General features: G+C 46.3%; 1 protein-coding gene across 12 annotated transcripts in view; it reads right to left on the bottom strand.

The window, feature by feature from the left end:
• Positions 1-21,574, bottom strand: part of LOC119906953 (regulating synaptic membrane exocytosis protein 2-like) — a 110,043-nt gene that overhangs the window by 52,136 nt on the left and 36,333 nt on the right. For 10 of the 12 annotated variants that reach the window (XM_038724424.1, XM_038724423.1, XM_038724428.1 and 7 more), the window contains 9 exons: positions 5,551-5,670; positions 5,250-5,349; positions 4,289-4,412; positions 3,996-4,042; positions 3,719-3,807; positions 3,593-3,628; positions 2,358-2,488; positions 1,978-2,149; positions 1,585-1,738 (listed from right to left, as the gene is read on the bottom strand). In XM_038724424.1, coding sequence (XP_038580352.1) covers positions 1,585-1,738; positions 1,978-2,149; positions 2,358-2,488; positions 3,593-3,628; positions 3,719-3,807; positions 3,996-4,042; positions 4,289-4,412; positions 5,250-5,349; positions 5,551-5,670 — 973 coding nt within the window. The remainder of the gene's footprint in view (positions 1-1,584; positions 1,739-1,977; positions 2,150-2,357; positions 2,489-3,592; positions 3,629-3,718; positions 3,808-3,995; positions 4,043-4,288; positions 4,413-5,249; positions 5,350-5,550; positions 5,671-21,574) is intronic. The other 2 variants (XM_038724426.1, XM_038724427.1) reach the window with 1 other exon arrangement.

The raw sequence follows: 21,574 nt of genomic DNA, 5'->3' as shown, positions 1-21,574 counted from the left end.
GTTAGTGTGTATCCTCAGTGTGTGTGTTAGTGTGTATCCTCAGTGTGTGTTAGAGTATCCTCAGTGTGTGTTAGTGTGTATCCTCAGTATGTGTTAGTGTGTATCCTCAGTGTGTGTGTTAGTGTGTATCCTCAGTGTGTGTTAGTGTGTATCCTCAGTGTGTGTTAGTGTGTATCCTCAGTGTGTGTGTAGTGTGTATCCTCAGTGTATGTGTTAGTGTGTATCCTCAGTGTGTGTGTTAGTGTGTATCCTCAGTGTGTGTGTTAGTGTGTATCCTCAGTGTGTGTGTTAGTGTGTATCCTCAGTGTGTGTGTTAGTGTGTATCCTCAGTGTGTGTTAGTGTGTATCCTCAGTGTGTGTGTTAGTGTGTATCCTCAGTGTGTGTTAGAGTGTATCCTCAGTGTGTGTTAGTGTGTATCCTCAGTGTGTGTTAGAGTGTATCCTCAGTGTGTGTGTTAGTGTGTATCCTCAGTGTGTGTTAGTGTGTATCCTCAGTGTGTGTTAGTGTGTATCCTCAGTGTGTGTGTTAGTGTGTATCCTCAGTGTGTGTTAGTGTGTATCCTCAGTGTGTGTTAGTGTGTATCCTCAGTGTGTGTTAGTGTGTATCCTCAGTGTGTGTGTTAGTGTGTATCCTCAGTGTGTGTTAGTGTGTATCCTCAGTGTGTGTTAGTGTGTATCCTCAGTGTGTGTTAGTGTGTATCCTCAGTGTGTGTGTGTTAGTGTGTATCCTCAGTGTGTGTTAGTGTGTATCCTCAGTGTGTGTGTTAGAGTGTATCCTCAGTGTGTGTTAGTGTGTATCCTCAGTGTGTGTGTGTTAGTGTGTATCCTCAGTGTGTGTTAGTGTGTATCCTCAGTGTGTGTTAGTGTGTATCCTCAGTGTGTGTTAGTGTGTATCCTCAGTGTGTGTTAGTGTGTATCCTCAGTGTGTGTTAGTGTGTATCCTCAGTGTGTGTGTGTTAGTGTGTATCCTCAGTGTGTGTTAGTGTGTATCCTCAGTGTGTGTTAGTGTGTATCCTCAGTGTGTGTGTAGTGTGTATCCTCAGTGTGTGTTAGTGTGTATCCTCAGTGTGTGTGTTAGTGTGTATCCTCAGTGTGTGTTAGTGTGTATCCTCAGTGTGTGTGTGTTAGTGTGTATCCTCAGTGTGTGTTAGTGTGTATCCTCAGTGTGTGTGTTAGTGTGTATCCTCAGTGTGTGTTAGTGTGTATCCTCAGTGTGTGTGTTAGTGTGTATCCTCAGTGTGTGTGTTAGTGTGTATCCTCAGTGTGTGTTAGTGTGTATCCTCAGTGTGTGTGTTAGTGTGTATCCTCAGTGTGTGTGTTAGTGTGTATCCTCAGTGTGTGTTAGTGTGTATCCTCAGTGTGTGTTAGTGTGTATCCTCAGTGTGTGTGTTAGTGTGTATCCTCAGTGTGTGTTAGTGTGTATCCTCAGTGTGTGTGTGTTAGTGTGTATCCTCAGTGTGTTAGTGTGTATCCTCAGTGTGTGTGTTAGTGTGTATGTGTTAGTGTGTATCCTCAGTGTGTGTGTTAGTGTGTATCCTCAGTGTGTGTTAGTGTGTATCCTCAGTGTGTGTTAGTGTGTCTCACTCTGCAGCCTCCTGCCGGCCTCCTCAGGCTGCAGTACTCTCCTCTGCAGGTAGGGGGAACCGCTGGGCAGCGGCAGGGAGGAAACGTCATGGAGCTGCAGTTTGTACCAGTGAGGCTGATCGTCCAGCAGAGCCGAGTCCAGCTCGATCAGGACCTGAACACAGAAAGACAGGCAGTAATGTCTAGTGTTCTACATGTTCTCTAAAGGAACATCAGTGTGTTGTCTTTGTTCAGATTGATGCGACTCTCACGCCTGTAACAGGAAGAGGTTCTCCCACCATGTTGATCTGTTTGTTTATGAGACCTAAAACTATCGGGAACACAAGCTAACAAACAAGACTACAACTCAACATGTCGGGTTCTACGTTTTCGGTGTTCTCCATGTGTTCTGACCTCTCCCAGGAACTGGCTCTCCTCCTCTCGGACACGGGCCTGATCCCAGACCGTCAGCTCCAACATCCGTTCTTTGAACTCCCGCAGATGGACCGGCGAGTACATGAAGGTCTGGTTCCACCGAGGTTCCACCGACTTCTTCACTGTTTTTGTTCTCCGCTTGCTCTTATCACTGTAAGGAGAGGAAACAAACAACACTAAGTCCCAGAGCAGGACCCACTACTGGTCACAGAGAACTAGAACAGAGGTTCTGCAGGTTATACACCAGAACCACATAGATCACAAAACACAGAGGAGAAACCAGAGAACACTGGGCCTAAGCTTCTAATCATCACCTGACATTATCTAGTCCCTAAAACACTGATTGGTTCTTGTGTTACCTTCTGTCTGGCAGGAAGTAGATCTTGACGTAGGGGTTCCTCGGTCGGCCATCGTCTCGGACAGGAAGTTCTTTGGCTCCGAGTACGGTGACAATCAGCTGATGACCGACTTTATCGTACCACAGCTTCATCTGTGAAAAAATATCAGGTTTAAAATTAGGACATCAAGGACAGAACCCTTCACAGCTGGAGAACCCTGGGGAACAACAGAGGGAATATACAGCCAACAGAAGAGCAGAGGAACCCCCAACAGGAGGAGAACCCTGTGAACAGTGAAGATTTACAGCAACTCCACACAGACCAGAAGCAGTAACGAATACCAGAGCATAACAGAACAAAGCAAAACCATTTATAATAGTGGCAGAACTCTCAGGTATAGAACAAACATACAGAGCAGTAGCTGCACCCTGTAGGACATCAATAGAACCCCAAAGAACACAGAAACAACCCTATTAAACACCAGACACATCCCATAAAAAGGCCTGTAAAACAGTGTCAGAACCCTCAACAACAGTTAGCACACCTGGTAGAGCGTGCACTACGTACTAAGGCTGAGTCCTTACCACAACGGACCGGGTTCTGCTCCAGCCCGGGAGCAGTTACCTCTAACTGTGTATAGCATTGAGGTAGAGCGGGAAGACCACTCATCGGGAGATCTGATCTGTTCATATCCGATAAACACAAGAAGCCTGAAAAAATCATCTTCAACAAAAATGCTCAGCAGGAACTGAGGGACCCTAAAGGACAGAACCATATAGAACAATAGTTGTGAACAACAGAGCAGGAGCTGAATCCTATTCATCACTAACAGTACCATGTAGAACACCAGCTGAATAATTTGTAATGGTGGCCTCGGTAGAACACTACAAGAATCCCACAGAACTTATGTAGAACCCAAAGGTAGAAGCCCAGAAACCCTGACAACCACAGAGCAGCCCTGCAGAAGAGAAGAAGAACAGATAGGGAACCCAGCAGAGAAGCAGCGCTCCGGGGAACAGAAATAGAACCTTATTCACACTGGAGAAAAACAAGGTTCCTACTCTATGCTTCTACTCCACTACATTTATCTGACAGCTGTAACCAGACGTTCCATCGCTGGTTCCGTCAGGTAAGCATTTGGTGGGCGGGGCATTAACGTTACTGACACCATGAGAGAACTAACAGGCAGAACTACAGACAGAACAAAGATGGGTGGAACAGACGGATAGCTCTCTCCTCTCTACAGCAACAGTTACCTGGATCCTGGGAACCAGAGGACGCCTGCTCACTGTCTGAAACACACATCGCCGTGGAAGAGGCTGTTAACTGAGAGCTGATTGGCTGTGGACTGTGGCAGTGCAGTGCATGCTGGGTAAACTTACAGAGACCTGTCCGGACAGAACGGTGGGGCTCATAGGAGACGTGACGGAGATGGATGGACCGACTTTCTGAGAGTTGAAGGAACTGGAACCTAAACACACCGAACACAGAGAGGACGTCATGTAGAGCATAGAACAGGAAGCGTTTTGTATTTTAGCTCTTTGCATGTTCGTCCTGTCAGTGTGGGCGAACTGTCAGATAGTCGTCTTCTAGAGAACGATTATAACTCCTGTACAGACTCGTTAAGACCCCCCAGTGGTGGTTTAGTAATTAACTCACTGGACTCCAGATGGACGTAGGAGCTATCTGCTGCTCTGGAAACATCTCTGAGGAACACAAACAACAGTCTATTAATGGAACGTTCTGCCGCAACAGAACTTCTGGTCAGATCTAAATCATGCAGTTTGAGTTGTCTACGTGCTTCGTTTTAAACTGTATTCCTGTTTTAAGGACAGAGAGCAGCTGTGAACATGTGAGCAGGGCTGAACTATGACGTCTGCTGCTACTATCGCTACGTGTTGATGATGCTCCCGTTTCATTGGCCGGCACCGACAGTGTCACCTTTGACCTACCCGGCTGGTCGGGACACAACCAGCTCCACCTGTGGTTCTGGTTTGGACTCCAGGATGATGTTGTAAACTTCATCAAACGAGGCACCCTGAAGAACCCGACCATTCCACTCCAGAACCTGATCACCTGAGGAAAGAAAGAGATGCACCTGTGATGTAGCTGTGCGTTCCCCTGGCCCCAGATGCGTGTTCCCCTGGCCTCAGGTGTGTGTTCCCCTGGCCTCAAGTGTGCGTTCCCCTGGTCTCAGGTGTTCGTTCTCCTGGCCTCAAGTGTGCGTTCCCCTGGCCTCAAGTGTGCGTTCCCCTGGCCTCAAGTGTGCGTTCCCCTGGTCTCAGGTGTTCGTTCCCTTGGTCTCAGGTGTGTGTTCCCCTGGCCTCAGCTGTGTGTTCCCCTGGCCTCAGCTGTGTGTTCCCCTGGCCCCAGTTGTGTGTTCCCCTGGTCTCAGGTGTTCGTTCCCTTGGTCTCAGGTGTTCGTTCCCTTGGTCTCAGGTGTTCGTTCCCTTGGTCTCAGGTGTTCGTTCCCTTGGCCTCAGGTGTGCGTTTGCCTGGCCTCAGATGTGTGTTCCCCTGGTCTAAGGTGTTCGTTCCCTTGGCCTCAGGTGTGCGTTTGCCTGGCCTCAGATGTGTGTTCCCCTGGTCTAAGGTGTTCGTTCCCTTGGTCTCAGATGTGCGTTCCCCTGGCCCCAGGTGTGTGTTCCCCTGGTCTCAGGTGTGTGTTCTCCTGGTCTCAGGTGTGTGTTCTCCTGGCCTCAGGTGTGCATTCCCCTGGCCTCAGGTGTGCGTTTGCCTGGCCTCAGGCGTGTGTTCCCCTGGCCTCAGGTGTGCGTTCCCCTGGCCCCAGGTGTGCGTTTGCCTGGCCTCAGGCGTGTGTTTCCCTGGTCTCAGGCGCGTGTTTCCCTGGTCTCAGGCGTGTGTTTCCCTGGTCTCAGGCGTGTGTTTACCTGGTCTCAGGCGTGTGTTTACCTGGTCTCAGGTGTCCCACAGTGTCCGCTAGACTCCCTCTCTTCACCTTAGTGATGAACGCACAGAGACGACCGGACTCTGTCATCTTCCCCCCCACCACCTGAAAACACACTGCCCATGAGCAAGACACTAACCTGCACACAGAGTGAGGTGAGAGCGTCACAAACAGGAGGAGGAGGAGAAGAGGAAGAGGAGGCATAGAAGAAGAAGAAGAGGAAGAGGAGGAGGAGACAAAGAAGAGGAGGAGAAGAGGAAGAGGAGGAGGAGACAAAGAAAAGGAAGAGGAAGAAGGCGGTTTCACCTTGAGTCCCAGCAGCGCCCCTGTATCCGCAGGAACAGTCCCATCCTTCATCCTCTTATTCAACAGAATTCGACCAATCAGACGTTCACCATCCTTGGACGGTTGCCATGTGACCGGTTGCTGATGAGTTAAAGGGGGAAAAACACATGTGGTCGCTTCGCAACAGCAACAACAACAACAACAACAAACATTTCAGTCGGATTTACTAATAACAAACTTGACCTGCTTTATCTCATACACTTCAGCTCCTTTCTAAAAGTCAGAAACGTTCAGCGCGGCGCTTTCCTCTCTGTCATGCTGACACTTCAACTGCTTTCAAAAGTCAGAATCTGCTTTCTAAAGTCAGAATCTGCTTTTTACAGTCAGAAACATTCAGTGAGGCGCTTTCCTCTCTGTCACGCCGACACTTCAACTGCTTTCTGAGGTCAGAAACATTCAGCGAGGCGGTTTCCTCTCTGTCACGCCGACACTTCAACTGCTATCTAAAAGTCACAAACTGTTTTCTAAAGTCAGAATCCCCTAAAGTCTGAATCTGCTTTCCAAAGTCAGAAACGTTCAGCTCTGCACTTTCCTCTCTGTCACGCCAACACTTCAACTGCTTTCGAAAGTCAGACTCTGCTTTCTAAAGTCAGAAACGTTCTGCGCGGCCCTTTCCTCTCTGTCATGCTGACACTTCAACTGCTTTCAAAAGTCAGAATCTGCTTTTTACAGTCAGAAACATTCAGCTCGGCGCTTTCCTCTCTGTCACGCCAACACTTCAACTGCTTTCTAAAGTCAGACTCTGCTTTCTAAAGTCAGAAACGTTTAGCGCAGCGCTTTCCTCTCTGTCACGCGACACTTCAACTACTTTCTGAGGTCAGAAACGTTCAGCTCTGCGCTTTCCTCTCTGTCATGCCGACACTTCAACTGCTTTCTAAAAGTCATAAACTGCTTTCTAAAGTCAGAAACATTCAGTGAGGCGCTTTCCTCTTTGTCACGCCGACACTTCAACTGCTTTCTGAGGTCAGAAACATTCAGCGAGGCGGTTTCCTCTCTGTCACGCCGACACTTCAACTGCTATCTAAAAGTCACAAACTGTTTTCTAAAGTCAGAATCCTCTAAAGTCTGAATCTGCTTTCCAAAGTCAGAAACGTTCAGCTCTGCACTTTCCTCTCTGTCACGCCAACACTTCAACTGCTTTCGAAAGTCAGACTCTGCTTTCTAAAGTCAGAAACGTTCAGCACGGCGCTTTCCTCTCTGTCATGCCGACACTTGAACTGCTTTCTGAGGTCAGAAACATTCAGCGAGGCGGTTTCCTCTCTGTCACGCCGACACTTCAACTGCTTTCTAAAGTCAGAAACTGCTTTCTAAAGTCAGAAACTGCTTTCTAAAGTCAGACTCTGCTTTCTAAAGTCAGAAACGTTTAGCGCAGCGCTTTCCTCTCTGTCACGCGACACTTCAACTACTTTCTGAGGTCAGAAACGTTCAGCTCTGCGCTTTCCTCTCTGTCATGCCGACACTTGAACTGCTTTCTGAGGTCAGAAACATTCAGCGAGGCGGTTTCCTCTCTGTCACGCCGACACTTCAACTGCTTTCGAAAGTCAGAATCTGCTTTCTAAAGTCAGAAACGTTTAGCGCAGCGCTTTCCTCTCTGTCACGCCGACACTTCAACTGCTTTCTGAGGTCAGAAACATTCAGCGCGGTGCTTTCCTCTCTGTCACGCCGACACTTCAACTGCTATCTAAAAGTCACAAACTTCTTTCTAAAGTCAGAATCCCCTAAAGTCTGAATCTGCTTTCCAAAGTCAGAAACGTTCAGCTCTGCGCTTTCCTCTCTGTCACGCCAACACTTCAACTGCTTTCGAAAGTCAGACTCTGCTTTCTAAAGTCAGAAACTTTCAGCGCGGTGCTTTCCTCTCTGTCATGCTGACACTTCAACTGCTTTCTAAAGTCAGAAACTGCTTTCTAAATCAGAATCTGCTTTCTAAAGTCAGAAACGTTCAGCTCGGCGGTTTCCTCTCTGTCACGCCAACACTTCAACTGCTTTCGAAAGTCAGACTCTGCTTTCTAAAGTCAGAAACGTTCAGCACGGCGCTTTCCTCTCTGTCATGCTGACACTTCAACTGCTTTCTAAAGTCAGAAACGTTTAGCGCGGTGCTTTCCTCTCTGTCACACCGACACTTCAACTGCTTTCTGAGGTCAGAAACGTTCAGCGAGGCGCTTTCCTGTCTGTCACGCCGACACTTCAACTGCTATCTAAAAGTCACAAACTGCTTTCTAAAGTCAGAAACATTCAGCGAGGCGCTTTCCTCTCTGTCATGTCGACACTTCAACTGCTTTCTAAAAGTCATAAACTGCTTTCTAAAGTCAGAAACATTCAGCGAGGCGCTTTCCTCTCTGTCACGCCAACACTTGAACTGCTTTCTGAGGTCAGAAACATTCAGCGAGGCGGTTTCCTCTCTGTCACGCCGACACTTCAACTGCTATCTAAAAGTCACAAACTTCTTTCTAAAGTCAGAATCCCCTAAAGTCTGAATCTGCTTTCCAAAGTCAGAAACGTTCAGCTCGGCGGTTTCCTCTCTGTCACGCCAACACTTCAACTGCTTTCGAAAGTCAGACTCTGCTTTCTAAAGTCAGAAACGTTCAGCACGGCGCTTTCCTCTCTGTCATGCTGACACTTCAACTGCTTTCTAAAGTCAGAAACTGCTTTCTAAAGTCAGAAACGTTTAGCGCGGTGCTTTCCTCTCTGTCACACCGACACTTCAACTGCTTTCTAAAGTCAGAAACTGCTTTCTAATGTCAGAAACGTTAAGCGCAGCGCTTTCCTCTCTGTCACGCGACACTTCAACTAATTTCTGAGGTCAGAAACGTTCAGCTCTGCGCTTTCCTCTCTGTCATGCCGACACTTCAACTGCTTTCTAAAAGTCATAAACTGCTTTCTAAAGTCAGAAACATTCAGTGAGGCGCTTTCCTCTCTGTCACGCCGACACTTCAACTGCTTTCTGAGGTCAGAAACATTCAGTGAGGCGCTTTCCTCTCTGTCACGCCGACACTTCAACTGCTATCTAAAAGTCACAAACTGTTTTCTAAAGTCAGAATCCCCTAAAGTCTGAATCTGCTTTCCAAAGTCAGAAACGTTCAGCTCTGCACTTTCCTCTCTGTCACGCCAACACTTCAACTGCTTTCGAAAGTCAGACTCTGCTTTCTAAAGTCAGAAACGTTCAGCACGGCGCTTTCCTCTCTGTCATGCTGACACTTCAACTGCTTTCTAAAGTCAGAAACTGCTTTCTAAAGTCAGAAACTGCTTTCTAAAGTCAGATTCTGCTTTCTAAAGTCAGAAACGTTTAGCGCAGCGCTTTCCTCTCTGTCACGCCGACACTTCAACTGCTTTCTGAGGTCAGAAACATTCAGCGCGGTGCTTTCCTCTCTGTCACGCCAACACTTGAACTGCTTTCTGAGGTCAAAAACATTCAGCGAGGCGGTTTCCTCTCTGTCACGCCGACACTTCAACTGCTATCTAAAAGTCACAAACTTCTTTCTAAAGTCAGAATCCCCTAAAGTCTGAATCTGCTTTCCAAAGTCAGAAACGTTCAGCTCGGCGGTTTCCTCTCTGTCACGCCAACACTTCAACTGCTTTCGAAAGTCAGACTCTGCTTTCTAAAGTCAGAAACGTTCAGCACGGCGCTTTCCTCTCTGTCATGCTGACACTTCAACTGCTTTCTAAAGTCAGAAACTGCTTTCTAAAGTCAGAAACGTTTAGCGCGGTGCTTTCCTCTCTGTCACACCGACACTTCAACTGCTTTCTGAGGTCAGAAACGTTCAGCGAGGCGCTTTCCTCTCTGTCACGCCGACACTTCAACTGCTATCTAAAAGTCACAAACTGCTGTCTAAAGTCAGAATCCCCTAAAGTCTGAATCTGCTTTCCAAAGTCAGAAACGTTCAGCGCGGCGCTTTCCTCTCTGTCATGCTGACACTTCAACTGCTTTCTAAAGTCAGAATCTGCTTTCTACAGTCAGAAATGTTCAGCGCGGCGCTTTCCTCTCTGTCATGCCAACACTTCAACTGCTTTCAAAAGTCAGACTCTGCTTTCTAAAGTCAGAATCTGTTTTCTAAAGTCAGAATCTGCTTTCTAAAGTCAGAAACGTTCAGTGCGGCGCTTTCCTCTCTGTCACGCCGACACTTCAACTGCTTTCAAAAGTCAGACTCTGCTTTCTAAAGTCAGAAACATTCAGCGCGGCGCTTTCCTCTCTGTCATGCCAACACTTCAACTGCTTTCAAAAGTCAGACTCTGCTTTCTAAAGTCAGAATCTGTTTTCTAAAGTCAGAATCTGCTTTCTAAAGTCAGAAACGTTCAGCTCGGCGCTTTCCTCTCTGTCACGCCAACACTTCAACTGCTTTCGAAAGTCAGACTCTGCTTTCTAATGTCAGAAACGTTTAGCGCAGCGCTTTCCTCTCTGTCACGCGACACTTCAACTAATTTCTGAGGTCAGAAACGTTCAGCTCTGCGCTTTCCTCTCTGTCATGCCGACACTTCAACTGCTTTCTAAAAGTCATAAACTGCTTTCTAAAGTCAGAAACATTCAGTGAGGCGCTTTCCTCTCTGTCACGCCGACACTTCAACTGCTTTCTGAGGTCAGAAACATTCAGTGAGGCGCTTTCCTCTCTGTCACGCCAACACTTCAACTGCTTTCTAAAGTCAGACTCTGCTTTCTAAAGTCAGAAACGTTTAGCGCAGCGCTTTCCTCTCTGTCACGCGACACTTCAACTACTTTCTGAGGTCAGAAACGTTCAGCTCTGCGCTTTCCTCTCTGTCATGCCGACACTTCAACTGCTTTCTAAAAGTCATAAACTGCTTTCTAAAGTCAGAAACATTCAGTGAGGCGCTTTCCTCTTTGTCACGCCGACACTTCAACTGCTTTCTGAGGTCAGAAACATTCAGCGAGGCGGTTTCCTCTCTGTCACGCCGACACTTCAACTGCTATCTAAAAGTCACAAACTGTTTTCTAAAGTCAGAATCCTCTAAAGTCTGAATCTGCTTTCCAAAGTCAGAAACGTTCAGCTCTGAACTTTCCTCTCTGTCACGCCAACACTTCAACTGCTTTCGAAAGTCAGACTCTGCTTTCTAAAGTCAGAAACGTTCAGCACGGCGCTTTCCTCTCTGTCATGCCGACACTTGAACTGCTTTCTGAGGTCAGAAACATTCAGCGAGGCGGTTTCCTCTCTGTCACGCCGACACTTCAACTGCTTTCTAAAGTCAGAAACTGCTTTCTAAAGTCAGAAACTGCTTTCTAAAGTCAGACTCTGCTTTCTAAAGTCAGAAACGTTTAGCGCAGCGCTTTCCTCTCTGTCACGCGACACTTCAACTACTTTCTGAGGTCAGAAACGTTCAGCTCTGCGCTTTCCTCTCTGTCATGCCGACACTTGAACTGCTTTCTGAGGTCAGAAACATTCAGCGAGGCGGTTTCCTCTCTGTCACGCCGACACTTCAACTGCTTTCGAAAGTCAGAATCTGCTTTCTAAAGTCAGAAACGTTTAGCGCAGCGCTTTCCTCTCTGTCACGCCGACACTTCAACTGCTTTCTGAGGTCAGAAACATTCAGCGCGGTGCTTTCCTCTCTGTCACGCCGACACTTCAACTGCTATCTAAAAGTCACAAACTTCTTTCTAAAGTCAGAATCCCCTAAAGTCTGAATCTGCTTTCCAAAGTCAGAAACGTTCAGCTCTGCGCTTTCCTCTCTGTCACGCCAACACTTCAACTGCTTTCGAAAGTCAGACTCTGCTTTCTAAAGTCAGAAACTTTCAGCGCGGTGCTTTCCTCTCTGTCATGCTGACACTTCAACTGCTTTCTAAAGTCAGAAACTGCTTTCTAAATCAGAATCTGCTTTCTAAAGTCAGAAACGTTCAGCTCGGCGGTTTCCTCTCTGTCACGCCAACACTTCAACTGCTTTCGAAAGTCAGACTCTGCTTTCTAAAGTCAGAAACGTTCAGCACGGCGCTTTCCTCTCTGTCATGCTGACACTTCAACTGCTTTCTAAAGTCAGAAACGTTTAGCGCGGTGCTTTCCTCTCTGTCACACCGACACTTCAACTGCTTTCTGAGGTCAGAAACGTTCAGCGAGGCGCTTTCCTGTCTGTCACGCCGACACTTCAACTGCTATCTAAAAGTCACAAACTGCTTTCTAAAGTCAGAAACATTCAGCGAGGCGCTTTCCTCTCTGTCATGTCGACACTTCAACTGCTTTCTAAAAGTCATAAACTGCTTTCTAAAGTCAGAAACATTCAGCGAGGCGCTTTCCTCTCTGTCACGCCAACACTTGAACTGCTTTCTGAGGTCAGAAACATTCAGCGAGGCGGTTTCCTCTCTGTCACGCCGACACTTCAACTGCTATCTAAAAGTCACAAACTTCTTTCTAAAGTCAGAATCCCCTAAAGTCTGAATCTGCTTTCCAAAGTCAGAAACGTTCAGCTCGGCGGTTTCCTCTCTGTCACGCCAACACTTCAACTGCTTTCGAAAGTCAGACTCTGCTTTCTAAAGTCAGAAACGTTCAGCACGGCGCTTTCCTCTCTGTCATGCTGACACTTCAACTGCTTTCTAAAGTCAGAAACTGCTTTCTAAAGTCAGAAACGTTTAGCGCGGTGCTTTCCTCTCTGTCACACCGACACTTCAACTGCTTTCTAAAGTCAGAAACTGCTTTCTAATGTCAGAAACGTTAAGCGCAGCGCTTTCCTCTCTGTCACGCGACACTTCAACTAATTTCTGAGGTCAGAAACGTTCAGCTCTGCGCTTTCCTCTCTGTCATGCCGACACTTCAACTGCTTTCTAAAAGTCATAAACTGCTTTCTAAAGTCAGAAACATTCAGTGAGGCGCTTTCCTCTCTGTCACGCCGACACTTCAACTGCTATCTAAAAGTCACAAACTGTTTTCTAAAGTCAGAATCCCCTAAAGTCTGAATCTGCTTTCCAAAGTCAGAAACGTTCAGCTCTGCACTTTCCTCTCTGTCACGCCAACACTTCAACTGCTTTCGAAAGTCAGACTCTGCTTTCTAAAGTCAGAAACGTTCAGCACGGCGCTTTCCTCTCTGTCATGCTGACACTTCAACTGCTTTCTAAAGTCAGAAACTGCTTTCTAAAGTCAGAAACTGCTTTCTAAAGTCAGATTCTGCTTTCTAAAGTCAGAAACGTTTAGCGCAGCGCTTTCCTCTCTGTCACGCCGACACTTCAACTGCTTTCTGAGGTCAGAAACATTCAGCGCGGTGCTTTCCTCTCTGTCACGCCAACACTTGAACTGCTTTCTGAGGTCAAAAACATTCAGCGAGGCGGTTTCCTCTCTGTCACGCCGACACTTCAACTGCTATCTAAAAGTCACAAACTTCTTTCTAAAGTCAGAATCCCCTAAAGTCTGAATCTGCTTTCCAAAGTCAGAAACGTTCAGCTCGGCGGTTTCCTCTCTGTCACGCCAACACTTCAACTGCTTTCGAAAGTCAGACTCTGCTTTCTAAAGTCAGAAACGTTCAGCACGGCGCTTTCCTCTCTGTCATGCTGACACTTCAACTGCTTTCTAAAGTCAGAAACTGCTTTCTAAAGTCAGAAACGTTTAGCGCGGTGCTTTCCTCTCTGTCACACCGACACTTCAACTGCTTTCTGAGGTCAGAAACGTTCAGCGAGGCGCTTTCCTCTCTGTCAGGCCGACACTTCAACTGCTATCTAAAAGTCACAAACTGCTGTCTAAAGTCAGAATCCCCTAAAGTCTGAATCTGCTTTCCAAAGTCAGAAACGTTCAGCGCGGCGCTTTCCTCTCTGTCATGCTGACACTTCAACTGCTTTCTAAAGTCAGAATCTGCTTTCTACAGTCAGAAATGTTCAGCGCGGCGCTTTCCTCTCTGTCATGCCAACACTTCAACTGCTTTCAAAAGTCAGACTCTGCTTTCTAAAGTCAGAATCTGTTTTCTAAAGTCAGAATCTGCTTTCTAAAGTCAGAAACGTTCAGTGCGGCGCTTTCCTCTCTGTCACGCCGACACTTCAACTGCTTTCAAAAGTCAGACTCTGCTTTCTAAAGTCAGAAACATTCAGCGCGGCGCTTTCCTCTCTGTCATGCCAACACTTCAACTGCTTTCAAAAGTCAGACTCTGCTTTCTAAAGTCAGAATCTGTTTTCTAAAGTCAGAATCTGCTTTCTAAAGTCAGAAACGTTCAGCTCGGCGCTTTCCTCTCTGTCACGCCAACACTTCAACTGCTTTCGAAAGTCAGACTCTGCTTTCTAATGTCAGAAACGTTTAGCGCAGCGCTTTCCTCTCTGTCACGCGACACTTCAACTAATTTCTGAGGTCAGAAACGTTCAGCTCTGCGCTTTCCTCTCTGTCATGCCGACACTTCAACTGCTTTCTAAAAGTCATAAACTGCTTTCTAAAGTCAGAAACATTCAGTGAGGCGCTTTCCTCTCTGTCACGCCGACACTTCAACTGCTTTCTGAGGTCAGAAACATTCAGTGAGGCGCTTTCCTCTCTGTCACGCCGACACTTCAACTGCTATCTAAAAGTCACAAACTGTTTTCTAAAGTCAGAATCCCCTAAAGTCTGAATCTGCTTTCCAAAGTCAGAAACGTTCAGCTCTGCACTTTCCTCTCTGTCACGCCAACACTTCAACTGCTTTCGAAAGTCAGACTCTGCTTTCTAAAGTCAGAAACGTTCAGCACGGCGCTTTCCTCTCTGTCATGCTGACACTTCAACTGCTTTCTAAAGTCAGAAACTGCTTTCTAAAGTCAGAAACTGCTTTCTAAAGTCAGAATCTGCTTTCTAAAGTCAGAAACGTTTAGCGCAGCGCTTTCCTCTCTGTCACGCCGACACTTCAACTGCTTTCTGAGGTCAGAAACATTCAGCGCGGTGCTTTCCTCTCTGTCACGCCAACACTTGAACTGCTTTCTGAGGTCAGAAACATTCAGCGAGGCGGTTTCCTCTCTGTCACGCCGACACTTCAACTGCTATCTAAAAGTCACAAACTGCTTTCTAAAGTCAGAATCCCCTAAAGTCTGAATCTGCTTTCCAAAGTCAGAAACGTTCAGCTCTGCGCTTTCCTCTCTGTCATGTCGACACTTCAACTGCTTTCTAAAAGTCAGAAACTGCTTTCTAAAGTCAGAAACATTCAGCGAGGCGCTTTCCTCTCTGTCATGCCAACACTTCAACTGCTTTCAAAAGTCAGACTCTGCTTTCTAAAGTCAGAATCTGTTTTCTAAAGTCAGAATCTGCTTTCTAAAGTCAGAAACGTTCAGTGCGGCGCTTTCCTCTCTGTCACGCCGACACTTCAACTGCTTTCTAAAGTCAGACTCTGCTTTCTAAAGTCAGAAACGTTCTGCGCGGCCCTTTCCTCTCTGTCATGCTGACACTTCAACTGCTTTCAAAAGTCAGAATCTGCTTTCTAAAGTCAGAATCTGCTTTTTACAGTCAGAAACATTCAGCTCGGCGCTTTCCTCTCTGTCACGCCAACACTTCAACTGCTTTCGAAAGTCAGACTCTGCTTTCTAATGTCAGAAACGTTTAGCGCAGCGCTTTCCTCTCTGTCACGCGACACTTCAACTAATTTCTGAGGTCAGAAACGTTCAGCTCTGCGCTTTCCTCTCTGTCATGCCGACACTTCAACTGCTTTCTAAAAGTCATAAACTGCTTTCTAAAGTCAGAAACATTCAGTGAGGCGCTTTCCTCTCTGTCACGCCGACACTTCAACTGCTTTCTGAGGTCAGAAACATTCAGTGAGGCGCTTTCCTCTCTGTCACGCCGACACTTCAACTGCTATCTAAAAGTCACAAACTGTTTTCTAAAGTCAGAATCCCCTAAAGTCTGAATCTGCTTTCCAAAGTCAGAAACGTTCAGCTCTGCACTTTCCTCTCTGTCACGCCAACACTTCAACTGCTTTCGAAAGTCAGACTCTGCTTTCTAAAGTCAGAAACGTTCAGCACGGCGCTTTCCTCTCTGTCATGCTGACACTTCAACTGCTTTCTAAAGTCAGAAACTGCTTTCTAAAGTCAGAAACTGCTTTCTAAAGTCAGAATCTGCTTTCTAAAGTCAGAAACGTTTAGCGCAGTGCTTTCCTCTCTGTCACGCCGACACTTCAACTGCTTTCTGAGGTCAGAAACATTCAGCGCGGTGCTTTCCTCTCTGTCACGCCAACACTTGAACTGCTTTCTGAGGTCAGAAACATTCAGCGAGGCGGTTTCCTCTCTGTCACGCCGACACTTCAACTGCTATCTAAAAGTCACAAACTGCTTTCTAAAGTCAGAATCCCCTAAAGTCTGAATCTGCTTTCCAAAGTCAGAAACGTTCAGCTCTGCGCTTTCCTCTCTGTCATGTCGACACTTCAACTGCTTTCTAAAAGTCAGAAACTGCTTTCTAAAGTCAGAAACATTCAGCGAGGCGCTTTCCTCTCTGTCACGCCAACACTTGAACTGCTTTCTGAGGTCAGAAACATTCAGCGAGGCGGTTTCCTCTCTGTCACGCCGACACTTCAACTGCTATCTAAAAGTCACAAACTTCTTTCTAAAGTCAGAATCCCCTAAAGTCTGAATCTGCTTTCCAAAGTCAGAAACGTTCAGCTCTGCGCTTTCCTCTCTGTCACACCAACACTTCAACTGCTTTCGAAAGTCAGACTCTGCTTTCTAAAGTCAGAAACTTTCAGCGCGGTGCTTTCCTCTCTGTCATGCTGACACTTCAACTGCTTTCTAAAGTCAGAAACTGCTTTCTAAATCAGAATCTGCTTTCTAAAGTCAGAAACGTTCAGCTCGGCGGTTTCCTCTCTGTCACGCCAACACTTCAACTGCTTTCGAAAGTCAGACTCTGCTTTCTAAAGTCAGAATCTGCTTTCTAAAGTCAGAAACGTTTAGCGCAGCGCTTTCCTCTCTGTCACGCGACACTTCAACTACTTTCTGAGGTCAGAAACGTTCAGCTCTGCGCTTTCCTCTCTGTCACGCCAACACTTGAACTGCTTTCTGAGGTCAGAAACATTCAGCGAGGCGGTTTCCTCTCTGTCACGCCGACACTTCAACTGCTATCTAAAAGTCACAAACTGCTTTCTAAAGTCAGAATCCCCTAAAGTCTGAATCTGCTTTCCAAAGTCAGAAACGTTCAGCTCTGCACTTTCCTCTCTGTCATGTCGACAATTCAACTGCTTTCTAAAAGTCATAAACTGCTTTCTAAAGTCAGAAACATTCAGCGAGGCGCTTTCCTCTCTGTCACGCCAACACTTGAACTGCTTTCTGAGGTCAGAAACATTCAGCAAGGCGGTTTCCTCTCTGTCACGCCGACACTTCAACTGCTATCTAAAAGTCACAAACTTCTTTCTAAAGTCAGAATCCCCTAAAGTCTGAATCTGCTTTCCAAAGTCAGAAACGTTCAGCTCTGCGCTTTCCTCTCTGTCACGCCAACACTTCAACTGCTTTCGAAAGTCAGACTCTGCTTTCTAAAGTCAGAAACTTTCAGCGCGGTGCTTTCCTCTCTGTCATGCTGACACTTCAACTGCTTTCTAAAGTCAGAAACTGCTTTCTAAATCAGAATCTGCTTTCTAAATCAGAATCTGCTTTCTAAAGTCAGAAACGTTCAGCTCGGCGGTTTCCTCTCTGTCACGCCAACACTTCAACTGCTTTCGAAAGTCAGACTCTGCTTTCTAAAGTCAGAATCTGCTTTCTAAAGTCAGACTCTGCTTTCTAAAGTCAGAAACTTTCAGCGCGGTGCTTTCCTCTCTGTCATGCTGACACTTCAACTGCTTTCTAAAGTCAGAAACTGCTTTCTAAATCAGAATCTGCTTTCTAAAGTCAGAAACGTTCAGCTCGGCGGTTTCCTCTCTGTCACGCGACACTTCAACTACTTTCTGAGGTCAGAAACGTTCAGCTCTGCGCTTTCCTCTCTGTCACGCCAACACTTGAACTGCTTTCTGAGGTCAGAAACATTCAGCGAGGCGGTTTCCTCTCTGTCACGCCGACACTTCAACTGCTATCTAAAAGTCACAAACTGCTTTCTAAAGTCAGAATCCCCTAAAGTCTGAATCTGCTTTCCAAAGTCAGAAACGTTCAGCTCTGCGCTTTCCTCTCTGTCATGTCGACAATTCAACTGCTTTCTAAAAGTCATAAACTGCTTTCTAAAGTCAGAAACATTCAGCGAGGCGCTTTCCTCTCTGTCACGCCAACACTTGAACTGCTTTCTGAGGTCAGAAACATTCAGCAAGGCGGTTTCCTCTCTGTCACGCCGACACTTCAACTGCTATCTAAAAGTCACAAACTTCTTTCTAAAGTCAGAATCCCCTAAAGTCTGAATCTGCTTTCCAAAGTCAGAAACGTTCAGCTCTGCGCTTTCCTCTCTGTCACGCCAACACTTCAACTGCTTTCGAAAGTCAGACTCTGCTTTCTAAAGTCAGAAACTTTCAGCGCGGTGCTTTCCTCTCTGTCATGCTGACACTTCAACTGCTTTCTAAAGTCAGAAACTGCTTTCTAAATCAGAATCTGCTTTCTAAATCAGAATCTGCTTTCTAAAGTCAGAAACGTTCAGCTCGGCGGTTTCCTCTCTGTCACGCCAACACTTCAACTGCTTTCGAAAGTCAGACTCTGCTTTCTAAAGTCAGAATCTGCTTTCTAAAGTCAGACTCTGCTTTCTAAAGTCAGAAACTTTCAGCGCGGTGCTTTCCTCTCTGTCATGCTGACACTTCAACTGCTTTCTAAAGTCAGAAACTGCTTTCTAAATCAGAATCTGCTTTCTAAAGTCAGAAACGTTCAGCTCGGCGGTTTCCTCTCTGTCACGCAAACACTTCAACTGCTTTCTAAAGTCAGACTCTGCTTTCTAAAGTCAGAAACGTTTAGCGCAGCGCTTTCCTCTCTGTCACGCGACACTTCAACTACTTTCTGAGGTCAGAAACGTTCAGCTCTGCGCTTTCCTCTCTGTCACGCCAACACTTGAACTGCTTTCTGAGGTCAGAAACATTCAGCGAGGCGGTTTCCTCTCTGTCACGCCGACACTTCAACTGCTATCTAAAAGTCACAAACTGCTTTCTAAAGTCAGAATCCCCTAAAGTCTGAATCTGCTTTCCAAAGTCAGAAACGTTCAGCTCTGCGCTTTCCTCTCTGTCATGGCGACAATTCAACTGCTTTCTAAAAGTCATAAACTGCTTTCTAAAGTCAGAAACATTCAGCGAGGCGCTTTCCTCTCTGTCACGCCAACACTTGAACTGCTTTCTGAGGTCAGAAACATTCAGCAAGGCGGTTTCCTCTCTGTCACGCTGACACTTCAACTGCTATCTAAAAGTCACAAACTTCTTTCTAAAGTCAGAATCCCCTAAAGTCTGAATCTGCTTTCCAAAGTCAGAAACGTTCAGCTCTGCGCTTTCCTCTCTGTCACGCCAACACTTCAACTGCTTTCGAAAGTCAGACTCTGCTTTCTAAAGTCAGAAACTTTCAGCGCGGTGCTTTCCTCTCTGTCATGCTGACACTTCAACTGCTTTCTAAAGTCAGAAACTGCTTTCTAAATCAGAATCTGCTTTCTAAATCAGAATCTGCTTTCCAAAGTCAGAAACGTTCAGCTCTGCACTTTCCTCTCTGTCACGCCAACACTTCAACTGCTTTCGAAAGTCAGACTCTGCTTTCTAAAGTCAGAAACGTTCAGCACGGCGCTTTCCTCTCTGTCATGCTGACACTTCAACTGCTTTCTAAAGTCAGAAACTGCTTTCTAAAGTCAGAAACTGCTTTCTAAAGTCAGATTCTGCTTTCTAAAGTCAGAAACGTTTAGCGCAGCGCTTTCCTCTCTGTCACGCCGACACTTCAACTGCTTTCTGAGGTCAGAAACATTCAGCGCGGTGCTTTCCTCTCTGTCACGCCAACACTTGAACTGCTTTCTGAGGTCAGAAACATTCAGCAAGGCGGTTTCCTCTCTGTCACGCCGACACTTCAACTGCTATCTAAAAGTCACAAACTTCTTTCTAAAGTCAGAATCCCCTAAAGTCTGAATCTGCTTTCCAAAGTCAGAAACGTTCAGCTCTGCGCTTTCCTCTCTGTCACGCCAACACTTCAACTGCTTTCGAAAGTCAGACTCTGCTTTCTAAAGTCAGAAACTTTCAGCGCGGTGCTTTCCTCTCTGTCATGCTGACACTTCAACTGCTTTCTAAAGTCAGAAACTGCTTTCTAAATCAGAATCTGCTTTCTAAATCAGAATCTGCTTTCTAAAGTCAGAAACGTTCAGCTCGGCGGTTTCCTCTCTGTCACGCCAACACTTCAACTGCTTTCGAAAGTCAGACTCTGCTTTCTAAAGTCAGAAACGTTCAGCACGGCGCTTTCCTCTCTGTCATGCTGACACTTCAACTGCTTTCTAAAGTCAGAAACTGCTTTCTAAAGTCAGAAACGTTTAGCGCGGTGCTTTCCTCTCTGTCACACCGACACTTCAACTGCTTTCTGAGGTCAGAAACGTTCAGCGAGGCGCTTTCCTCTCTGTCACGCCGACACTTCAACTGCTATCTAAAAGTCACAAACTGCTGTCTAAAGTCAGAATCCCCTAAAGTCTGAATCTGCTTTCCAAAGTCAGAAACGTTCAGCGCGGCGCTTTCCTCTCTGTCATGCTGACACTTCAACTGCTTTCTAAAGTCAGAATCTGCTTTCTACAGTCAGAAATGTTCAGCGCGGCGCTTTCCTCTCTGTCATGCCAACACTTCAACTGCTTTCAAAAGTCAGACTCTGCTTTCTAAAGTCAGAATCTGTTTTCTAAAGTCAGAATCTGCTTTCTAAAGTCAGAAACGTTCAGTGCGGCGCTTTCCTCTCTGTCACGCCGACACTTCAACTGCTTTCTAAAGTCAGACTCTGCTTTCTAAAGTCAGAAACGTTCTGCGCGGCCCTTTCCTCTCTGTCATGCTGACACTTCAACTGCTTTCAAAAGTCAGAATCTGCTTTCTAAAGTCAGAATCTGCTTTTTACAGTCAGAAACATTCAGCTCGGCGCTTTCCTCTCTGTCACGCCAACACTTCAACTGCTTTCGAAAGTCAGACTCTGCTTTCTAATGTCAGAAACGTTTAGCGCAGCGCTTTCCTCTCTGTCACGCGACACTTCAACTAATTTCTGAGGTCAGAAACGTTCAGCTCTGCGCTTTCCTCTCTGTCATGCCGACACTTCAACTGCTTTCTAAAAGTCATAAACTGCTTTCTAAAGTCAGAAACATTCAGTGAGGCGCTTTCCTCTCTGTCACGCCGACACTTCAACTGCTTTCTGAGGTCAGAAACATTCAGTGAGGCGCTTTCCTCTCTGTCACGCCGACACTTCAACTGCTATCTAAAAGTCACAAACTGTTTTCTAAAGTCAGAATCCCCTAAAGTCTGAATCTGCTTTCCAAAGTCAGAAACGTTCAGCTCTGCACTTTCCTCTCTGTCACGCCAACACTTCAACTGCTTTCGAAAGTCAGACTCTGCTTTCTAAAGTCAGAAACGTTCAGCACGGCACTTTCCTCTCTGTCATGCTGACACTTCAACTGCTTTCTAAAGTCAGAAACTGCTTTCTAAAGTCAGAAACTGCTTTCTAAAGTCAGAATCTGCTTTCTAAAGTCAGAAACGTTTAGCGCAGCGCTTTCCTCTCTGTCACGCCGACACTTCAACTGCTTTCTGAGGTCAGAAACATTCAGCGCGGTGCTTTCCTCTCTGTCACGCCAACACTTGAACTGCTTTCTGAGGTCAGAAACATTCAGCGAGGCGGTTTCCTCTCTGTCACGCCGACACTTCAACTGCTATCTAAAAGTCACAAACTGCTTTCTAAAGTCAGAATCCCCTAAAGTCTGAATCTGCTTTCCAAAGTCAGAAACGTTCAGCTCTGCGCTTTCCTCTCTGTCATGTCGACACTTCAACTGCTTTCTAAAAGTCAGAAACTGCTTTCTAAAGTCAGAAACATTCAGCGAGGCGCTTTCCTCTCTGTCATGCCAACACTTCAACTGCTTTCAAAAGTCAGACTCTGCTTTCTAAAGTCAGAATCTGTTTTCTAAAGTCAGAATCTGCTTTCTAAAGTCAGAAACGTTCAGTGCGGCGCTTTCCTCTCTGTCACGCCGAC

Source organism: Micropterus salmoides, unplaced genomic scaffold (assembly GCF_014851395.1).
Source record: "Micropterus salmoides isolate LMB-PRFRI ecotype aquatic unplaced genomic scaffold, ASM1485139v1 Ms_hic_scaffold_17, whole genome shotgun sequence".
NCBI classification, from domain to species: Eukaryota; Metazoa; Chordata; class Actinopteri; order Centrarchiformes; family Centrarchidae; genus Micropterus; species Micropterus salmoides.
Note: the sequence above shows the minus strand (reverse complement) of the source record. Positions and strands in the feature narration are given on the sequence as shown.